This window comes from Anoplopoma fimbria, chromosome 14 (genome assembly GCF_027596085.1).
Source record: "Anoplopoma fimbria isolate UVic2021 breed Golden Eagle Sablefish chromosome 14, Afim_UVic_2022, whole genome shotgun sequence".
Classification (NCBI taxonomy): domain Eukaryota; kingdom Metazoa; phylum Chordata; class Actinopteri; order Perciformes; family Anoplopomatidae; genus Anoplopoma; species Anoplopoma fimbria.
The window spans coordinates 10032854-10042913 of NC_072462.1; the positions used below are offsets into that span (position 1 = coordinate 10032854).

At 38.5% G+C, this 10060-nt stretch overlaps 1 protein-coding gene across 1 annotated transcript; it reads left to right on the plus strand.

The window, feature by feature from the left end:
* Positions 1–819: 819 nt before the first annotated feature.
* Positions 820–9372, plus strand: reep5 (receptor accessory protein 5). The gene is made up of 5 exons (XM_054612136.1): positions 820–1033; positions 1252–1345; positions 5805–5943; positions 8285–8453; positions 9136–9372. Exons 1-5 carry the CDS (start codon positions 916–918, stop codon positions 9183–9185), a joined length of 570 nt encoding a protein of 189 aa, XP_054468111.1. The 5' UTR covers positions 820–915; the 3' UTR covers positions 9186–9372.
* The last annotated feature ends 688 nt before the right edge of the window (positions 9373–10060 follow it).

Below are 10060 nucleotides of genomic sequence, written 5' to 3' on the forward strand. Positions count from 1 at the left end.
TTAACACATATTAGCTATTAAAGTCCAGTGGTTTATACATTAAATGATATTAATACATGTGAATAGGACACACATGCACATTGAAAAACAGACTTCTCTACATGAGAATAAAGATTTGAAAACATTTCAATAAAGAATGCCTATGAGCCTTAATGCATTATGTTTCATAATAATTTAAAATTGTCACATGCCACCTAAAGTTTGTGTTTTCCTAAAATAAATAAAGATATTTCTGACATATTTGATGCAGACAAATTCACCAAGTACATGAAATTAACTATTTGGTGCTCAAAATTTCCTGGCCCACCCCACACCCCCACATTTAATGTGTGCCTAACCTAGTCCCTTGGTAACTATAATCCTGTTCATTCAGAAAAACAGTTGATTTTTTTCTTCTGAAGTGAATGCATTATGCTTAGGGAAGAATGCTATTATGTGGTAGAAAAAGCCTGAAAAAGTGAGTAAGTAGACCTTGAGTTAAGATTTTGTGTCAGCACTTTGCATGTCTTTTCCCTGGTTAGTTACTGACACTACCCTCCACTACTTCTGAATGACATGAGAATCAATTAATATGAATATGAATGACAGATATACACTCATTGATAATATTTTTGGATCCCTACTTCACAATTGATTTTGCTTAATAGTAATTCCTAATTTAAGCCATGCATCTGGTCCAATTACCAAGTATTTGCCAGATGCAGGAAAAACTAAACGATTTAAAGATATTAGCTCATGTTTTCATTGACTAATATGTACAGAATCGAATAGACCCCGTGCTTTTATTTTGAAGCTCGCGGTCGGAGGCTGCGTCGTACATCCTGTCTGTCGGTCTTGACGCCCTCAGACAACGATGTGTTCGCGTTGCACAGTCGTCGCAGTTTGATCGTTATAGCTGAAGAAGGAAGTGCAGCCATGGCGCAAGGGATCAAGGAAAGATTCGAAAAGTTCCTCCGTGAGAAGAACCTCATGACCGACAGTTTAGCGAAGATCGAAGCGAAGACCGGAGTGAGCAGGACGTACATAGCCCTCGGTGAGTGCGGCCAGGGGCGGGGATGGAAGAAAGAGAGAGAACCGGAGACCGCATCACACAGACCGCTACATTCTACCTTCCGTCTTATATGAGCAGGAAACGCTGCTCTCGATTAGAATGAGTAATAAGCCTTTTACTGTGTGGAGCGGTGACGTATAACATGTGTCGTACGTGTGTGGACACAAAGTGTGACAAACATCTGGTGTGATCTGTTGCAGCTGTCATCGGCGTCATCTCGGTGTACTTGGTCATCGGCTACGGAGCCTCGCTGCTGTGTAACCTCATCGGCTTCCTTTATCCAGCCTACATATCGTGAGTGTATTATTCTTAGAGCACTTCTAAGGAGGGGCCTGCACAGCAACCCCACCCAACACAACACAACACGCACACACACACACACACACACACACACACACACACACACACACACACACACACACACACACACACACACACAGACGTACACGCACACACCCAACATCGATGGAAAATAAGGCACTTCATTTAAGAGTTTAAAATATTATGATCATTGATATCAATTTTATTTTCATTCTTGTTACTATAGTTATTATTTGATTTGTTTGCATACACTTGGTTGAATCAAATAATAACAATAATACTACAGTACCCTTTTTGTCATATACACATATGTCATTCAGACCTACATACATGTATTCAATTCAATTCAATTCAGTTTATTTTGTATAGCCCAGAATCACAAATTAGCCTCAGAGGGCTTTACAATCTGTACACATGCGACATCCTCTGTCCTTCCCTCTGTATGTATGGTACTATAGTCTTGAGTAGTCACTGTTACACATATTGTCTTTTGGCCAATTATGTCAGTATTCTATAGATTTTCTTCTCTTCATAACCACTTACCAGTTGAGCTCCTTAACAACAGTTGAGGTATGCTTTATGTTTTTGCTGATCGTTTTTCAAGGAAATGCTGTTTTTGATTTTTGGAGTCTTTGATTGTGTTCCAACCAGTGCAGCTAGCTGTTATAAGGGATATTTCATCAGACCTGACGAAGCTCCTCCAGAGCCACAGTAGACATTCTACATCTGTTTTTACAGGCTCAGTACTTATCGCTGTTAAGCTGAACCTCATCTATAAAATCAGTAGAGTTTCCTTCTGATGTTATTTTATAATGCTCTCATTGTTTTTGTGGTTCTCATTCATTTTAAGACGTATACAGATATATATATATATATATATATATATATATATATATATATATATATACGTATATTTTCCCCACTCTCTTTTTTATTTTTGAAATACTACTTCTACTGATAATAATATTAAAAACTGTATTCAATTAAATTATATGAAAAAATTAATTCTAATAAAACAAAACAAATGTTAATATAAAACAGTTATCATGGTGTTATTGTCTGAGCTGCTGGTGCTCCATGTAGTCAGCACAGTGTCACGTGCAGGCTCTGCCACTCTGGCTCTGTTCTTGGACGCCTCTTTGTCTCATGGCTGCGAGGAATGACTCCATGATGAGACCGATATAGAGTGACCAGGATTATCTACAGCTAACGACACTTAGTTTGATACTGTGAATGTAAAAAATAAAATGTTTGCTATCTTTAGTTAATGTTATAATCAGATCATCAGATCAGGATGTTGGGTTTAAAATGTTAATATGAGCACCATTTTTTGTCTTCAGAAAATGATGGTTGAGTTATGATCAGAAATTAGTGTTGTTTATGTGATCAGTTAGTCACATGACTGGATTGCAGCGCATGTTTCACCGGAGCAGTAGCATTAAGTTCTTAACAACAAAAAATGGTTTCAAATGTTACCTTCTTCACTTTTGTAATACATTTTGAATTGATTAACATGTTTTATCAGTCACGCACAAGGTACTTGCCCTAGACTCATCTCCTACCATGTCCTTTGATAAGTAGGGGGTTGGAAAGAACAGGTTGTATAGCTTTATTTCACCTTATTCCTTGATCTATGCTGAGGTAAAAACTAAAGTCTGTCTCTGAGTAGAGCATATACCACCGCCTGGAAGACACCGACATTTAGATAACATAAGAACAAAATCAAAATAAGTAAGCCGTCTCAAATATAAATAAAGTGGTAGTGGTAGACTGTCTGAAATACATCCAGTTTTTAGTTTGGCTAATATATATAGGACTGTTTGAATCCTCCATGAAGGTTCTAACGTATTTGTTCAAACTATTTTCATTTGGTGTGATGTTGAGCTGTATAGTGTTATACTGAGAGGTGTTTCTAATATTTTATCTACCAATCTGTATCAATGGGCGTATAGTTTGATGGCAGGAAACTCATTGTGAAGGTTGATACTAACTGGTTCCTGTTTTTTTCTTCCTGCAGTCCTGCTGAATAATAAATCACATGCCCTGCAGCCTTCATACTAAATATTTGGCATAATCAATAACAAGTGGTACATTTATGCTTGTAATTTGTACGCACACAGAGCTGGAAGTAGTTACATGATCAACTTAATTAACTGAGACACTGTGTCGTAAACACATTTGCTCATTGTCAGCTGATGAAGCGACGACCTGTCCTCAGAGTTCTGTCCTGGAGGAGAATGTTAGCGGATGGATGTCTGACTGTTAACTTCTGTTAGACTGTGATGAGGTTCATGGTAGATGGCCGGTAGAGGGACGACCTTGTTACCGCCAGCTTTACACTTCCTGCTTCAACCGCCTTGCTGTTAATCTAGAGGCCTTAGTATGTGTTCACTGTTCACATGTTCCAACACTTTTCCAGCTTTATTTACTTTGCTATTTAACCAGCAGCACCCAGACAGCCCAACGTTTCCTCCCAGTAAATTGAGGTGTTTGTCATCACTGGTAGTTGGACTTTTAAAGCTGCTGTACTTAAACAGCAGGGTCACGTGTGACTGAAACACAGAGGAGCTGTTATGTTGAGAGGAAACAGGCCTCAGGGAGAATAAATTCTATTACTGCTCACCGATCCTTTTTTTTCCAAGGCTGTTGCACACCCTTAATGCGTCTGTGTGTTTGACAAGAGCAAAGATTAACCAAGCTGAATGGGAACAAGAGAACAGGCAACCAGCGTGTGTCTCTGTAACCCTACACATTAAGGCAAATAATCTTTGTCTGTGTCTGTCTGTCTGTGTGTCCTTTCAGCCGAGTATCATGGCAGTTTCTGAAATAGTCACAAAATGCAGTCGATCAGCACGAAAATAACGGCAAAGGAAAGTCAATCAGGACCTTTATTCGTGGTGGACACACAAATTAAATACATCCATGTGACTAAACAAAAGTCAGAGCAAGTGACATACTTTATAATATCCAAAAAGACGAATATTAGCGGGCGAGGCTTGATGGGAGGTAGACGTTTCCAACAAACAGGTCTTTCAACCAGCAGACCGATATTCATCCCCTGTTGTGGTTTTCCAAAGTGTTTGTGACAGTTTTCCTAAATATATTTTGTGGTTTTATTGCCTAAACTTAACTAATCGTTGTTTATTTCCTAAACCTAACTGGTAGTGCTTTTGTTGCCTAAATCTAACCTGATTTTAATGTAATGTCGTCCTGAAAAGAAATTGTGACGAGGGACACAAAAAAGCTGACTATTTGTGTCCCTGTATATAAAACCAATAGATTGCATTTCGTGTCTTTTGCATATCTTTAGAACTGTTCATCGGATGCTAGTCAAACTAGGTGGGTGTATTGCTGGGGACCTCATGGAGTACCATGTCTAATCGGTGCAATGTGCACACGAGACACGTTCAATATTAATTCAATTGTAATAAACAAGCAGACAGCGCTCTGTGGCAGCTGGAGCAGAGCTTCGAGGGTCTAGAGACTGAGTCGAGCATTCGAGTTGCAAGCAGCATTTCCGGGGTGGCTAAGGGAAACGGACTGCCCCAAACGGGCAATGCATTAATGTACCATAAAGAGGGAGTGTAGAGAGGCTGGAAGCTGCTCTAGTTGTTTAGAGGATCGGTGTCAAATGCCGCTGTTTGGACCCAGCAGTGACCGTAGTGAGTTGTTTAGGAGGGTAGGTCAATCGGCAGCTGAATGTTCACTGCATGAAAGTCATAGTTTGTCTAGATGTCATTGGCTCGCAGAATCAGTAATCCCTTTTAAATCACTTCTGAAAACCCATATTTACAGATTGGCTTTTATGTGATGTTTTGCTTTACTGCTTTATTTTATTATTTATAATATTATTTTATTTTACTAAATTATTTTATTTTACTAAAATATATTTTTTATTTTATTTTAAGTTTCTTTTTATTGTATCGATTGGTTTAATTGTTTCATCTATTGTTTTATCAGGGTTTACATTTGGCCTTAGATTGTCCTGCTCTGTTGGTCTCACTGTTGAGCTTTCTGTTGATTTATTGCCTTGCTATTGCTGCTTTGTCTTTCGAAGCACTTTGTTTTTAAATGTGCCATATAAAGAAAGTTATTATTTTATTTTTTATTGTGTGCCTGAGTATAGACAGGCAGCTGACTAGAGCCTAATGCTCACTTTATCTGGTATTCAAACCTTTAAAATGGTAGACGGATCAATACAGCCGCATTTTGCAGATGTTGGAAAATCAGTGAAATTTTACCATAATCAACTTGTTGCAGTAGTCAGTGAGGAGAAAGGACAACGATGCAAGGTAAGGCTTAAAGAAGAGAACAAAGGGGGAAAAAGAGAGAAGACGAAAGACGGAAGAGATGGGATGAGTAATGTTAACCAATATATATATCTTTTTTTTTTTTTTTTTTTCTCTTACATGTTGGTCCTCTCTCTTTACAGGATTAAGGCCATTGAAAGTGCCACCAAGGACGATGATACTAAATGGCTCACCTACTGGGTAGTGTATGGACTCTTCAGTGTGGCTGAGTTTTTTGCCGATATCTTCCTCTCCTGGTTCCCATTCTACTATATCGGAAAGGTAATCCAGCTGGGGTCTGTTGTGCTTCTTTGTTTGTTAATCAATGTTTTGTGCTGAAAAATGAATTCACTTATTAAACTAAGAATAAGCTTCTTCTGACGTTTGTGCAGCTTTCCCTTCTTGGTTTTGGTATTTTACCAGTGAGCCAGCACCTCACTAGAGTCAAACAGCACTCACTGCAGTGGGCGATAAAGAGAGTTGTTCAGTCTGGGTCTCTGGACTTTGTCCACATAGAGCAGCTCTCGTCCTGCCCCTTCCTGTCCCAGAGATATTTTTCACCCTACTATGGCGAAGGCATGACCCACCTTACTCTGCCTCCGATCCCCCCTAAACTGCCTTAGATTGGTTTACCCCGATATTCTCAACCCCACCAATCTCACAAAGGGAAAAAAAAATCTGCTGACTGCAGAAGATTTAAAAACGAATCAGCTGGGAACGCTGTGTGTTCAGTTCAGTTTGGTTCTCCATGCTGTCCAGACAGAATGTAACAAGAAGAAAACAAGAAGTAACCTCACCTACTTCTTACAATATGGGAGTCCAGAGTAGTCCCGAACCTCCGGTTCTGAAATGTGAAGCCAATGCAGAAGTGCCTTAAACTTGCAGTCTTTATAATGGCACTTCAGGGGGCGACTCCTTTGGTTTGGAAAAGAAGTCAGATTGTTGATGAGAAAATGACCCTACTTCTAACTTAACTTATTTCCTCAGGAAAACACTGTAAACATGAGTTTATAATGTCATTCACTAGTTTCAAGTCTTCTTCAATTCCAAACCATGGTCCCGTTTAGAGAAAAAGCATTTCAAATAGTACGTAAACCAGGGTATGCTTAAGGGCGGCGCTACCTTGTGATTGACAGGTCCCTACCACAGAGTTTCCATGTTTTTAGAACCCTTTCACAGTGTTTATTAGTACACAGTTATTTGTAACATAATCGTGGCCTTAAAAATGGCTTGTTCAGCACAATTCTGGATCCAAAAAAAACAAGACGTGACAACCAATAACCAGATACCCAGGGCCAAAATGGTGATCTATAGGCCTCAAAACCATAGTCCACAAACCAATGGGTGTCGTCACAGTGACTCTGTCCCCCTCTTATATAGTATACAGTCTATGGCTGGGGGAGCGGCTAAATGTGCAGAGAGTCAAACAATGGACTCTGTCCACATTGAGCAGTGCTTTTCCCTAGAATGGGTGTGTCCTCTCAGCTCTTCTTAGCAGAGTAAACAAATCAACATGTAGAGACCGATGATAAAGACAATCTGATTTCTAACAGCTGTGTCAGCAAGTCCACCAGCAGACAGGACTGATGCAGAGACGGTGTTTGCTTTAAGGGACGTGTCATATATGTGATAATGTTCTCCCTCACACTAGACTGACAGGCAAGGAGAGAGTGAGCGGGAAAAGAAGCTGCCTGAAAGACACAAAATGTGTTTATTTTAATTTAGTCAAATATAGAAAAAACGAGAATATGATATGGTAATCATTTATAATGTAGTACCATGGTTTCTGTAACACAGGTGATAATCTGACTGTAAACCAGCTGCTGGTCCACCACAGGTACACTGTCCCCCAAACAGCTATAACTGGAATCAAGAAAAAAACTATTTGATTGTAGAAGATAAATTGTGATAGCTGATAATGTATGTGCACAAATTCATAGATCATAACATTTAACATACATTTTAGATGTTTTATTGTTATTTGTTCACATTCACATTGTGTTGATAAATTACAGCACATCATATTTTTTCATGTCATCTGTCCCTGCACACGCATCTGTTACTTTTACCAGCTAATTATCTCGACCAGGAGGCAGAAGAGATTTTTTATCTTAGGGTTAGGGTTACGCCTATGAATCCTCTGGCCCTTTATGGGATACCAGGGCACTTTTTGTTCACGATTCAGTCCCATTTTTCTCTGATGCATGCTGTTTGAATTGACGTGGACATGTTGGTGAATTGTCTACTCATCTGTGTAAAGGGGCAACAACAGCAGCTACACAACTTCTGTGGACATATGTGTACTTATGTGTACTTATACATACATTTTAATAAGGGCAGAGATAGAACTAATTACAGTTGCACAAGCTATTAAATAAAAAACCTTCATAAGTAGTTTCATAATAGCAGCTTCATTCAGAATCATTTTTTTTTTTTTATGTTAAAGGTTTTAAATTTTACGATTTGAGGAACGGATGAGATTTGTGGTATATTTTGGGCTATACAAATAAAAATAATAAATAAGACTTAACAGAATTATTTATTTGGAGCTTTTGACCGCTTTAAAATGAGACAGTCTGTGATGTAGCTGTGATGCATGTTCTCTTTTCTTTTTTCCCCCCAGTGTGCCTTCTTGGTGTGGTGCATGGCTCCCACTTCTTCCAACGGATCGATCCAGATTTATAACCGCATCATTCGACCATTTTTCCTCAAGAATCAAACCAGGATCGACGATGCAGTGAAGACAATCCAGGATAAGGCGTCAGAAGCTGCTGACAAGTTCAAAGATGAGGGTGAGTGGATCAACACGTTTGTGTCGTTCACTGCAAATAGAGTGAACGTTTTTAGTAAAAGGGAACAAATATTGATAATCATATATCAGCCTATATTCCTAAATAAACTATATATACTGTAAACCCTTGTACCATTCAAGTAAATTTGTGACTTACTGTACACTTTGCACAGAACCCAGTCTTTGGCTGGTCAGAGGGCCCTAGCTTAACCCGGTTTTGTATTAGAGACAAGACAAGCTTTTATAATAACTACAAAGTTATAATAACTTTTATACATAATTCTATTAAAATATGTTTTATTAAGAAGCTTCCCTGTTTTCTGTTATAATTGGCTATAAAACATACTTCCTCCAAGTGCTGTTCTTATTCACTTAAGACTTCCATTGGCCTCTACTTTGCCTTTCATTTATGCATCTATTCATTTTATTTAGAGTTTAGCTCATGTCTAAGAAACATTTCCAGCCCTGACATTTCACTTGAAAAGTCTCCCAGTGGACAAACGCCATTAACCTCCCTTTTCTAGTGAGCTTTTAATGTCAAACATCTGCAGGAAGTGTTAACATTTCAGAAAGTAACTTAGCATTGAACAAAAAACTCCCTCAAAGTAGAAGATCGGGGAGTTCGTAGCTGTTAGACTCTAGATGAACAAGAGATGTGACGTTTGTGTGTCATTTGTCCACAGCCAAGAGAGCCACAGCAAACATCATGTTTGAGGAGAAGAAGAGCTCTTAAGGAGGCTTACTGTCCACAGCCTCACTCTGGAGATGACTCTGTACTAGAGGAAACTTTGCCTTGAAAATGTTTGTTTTAAAGAGATCCTGTTAAGTCCCTAATCTTCATCCAACCTGTATTAGATGTTACATGTGTCATGCATCAATAAAAGCAGTTATGAACCAAATAAAAAAACAAACCTCCTGAAGTGGATCTCTGACTCTCTTTATTTACGTCTCTTGTGTGCTTAAACTGTTAACTTCAAAAAGAAAAGCAAAATATGTGCTGAATTGCTGAGAATAATAGTGTGATAGACATATTTTCTCCAAAGCCTCTTATGTTAGATGGACTCTTTGTTTCACAGATAATCTGAAGTCTTAATTTAATACAATAAGAAACAGGTAAAGTAGGTTTGTTTAAAGGAACCTTCAGAGGAGCATTTCCCACTGTTAGAGTTGGGTTTGACTGTAAGAAGCCGTTTCAATTGAAAGCCATGTTCGTAAACGATTTCTAGACTTTATCATCATAACACACATTTTAGAGAACAGCCTGTCAACCATATCAAGAGGAATAGAGGTACTGAAACACTATACCCTCTAAGGTGGGTCCTGAATTATTACCTCATCTTGTCACCATGACTTGTTTAGGGGTCCCACTACCAAATCTAGTTTCATCACCATAATTGTGTAAATATTTGTATTGGATTTCCAAAATTAACCCAGGGGGTGAAGATACAGTATAAAAAACACACCACATACACACGTGCATACTGTATATACAACTATATATAGAAATCCATAGGTATATCCCAAGGTATATATGAGTTGATTTACAAGTAAATATTGCATTTAAATATATATATATATATATACACACACAGACACACTCACCAGGTA

Coding starts and splice junctions, on each gene's coding strand:
- reep5 (XM_054612136.1), top strand. CDS start 916: ATGGCGCAAGGGATCAAGGAAAGATTCGAAAAGTTCCTCCGTGAGAAG. Junction 1,346..5,804: donor CTTTATCCAGCCTACATATC/GTGAGTGTATTA, acceptor CTCTCTTTACAG/GATTAAGGCCATTGAAAGTG. Junction 5,944..8,284: donor CATTCTACTATATCGGAAAG/GTAATCCAGCTG, acceptor TTTTCCCCCCAG/TGTGCCTTCTTGGTGTGGTG.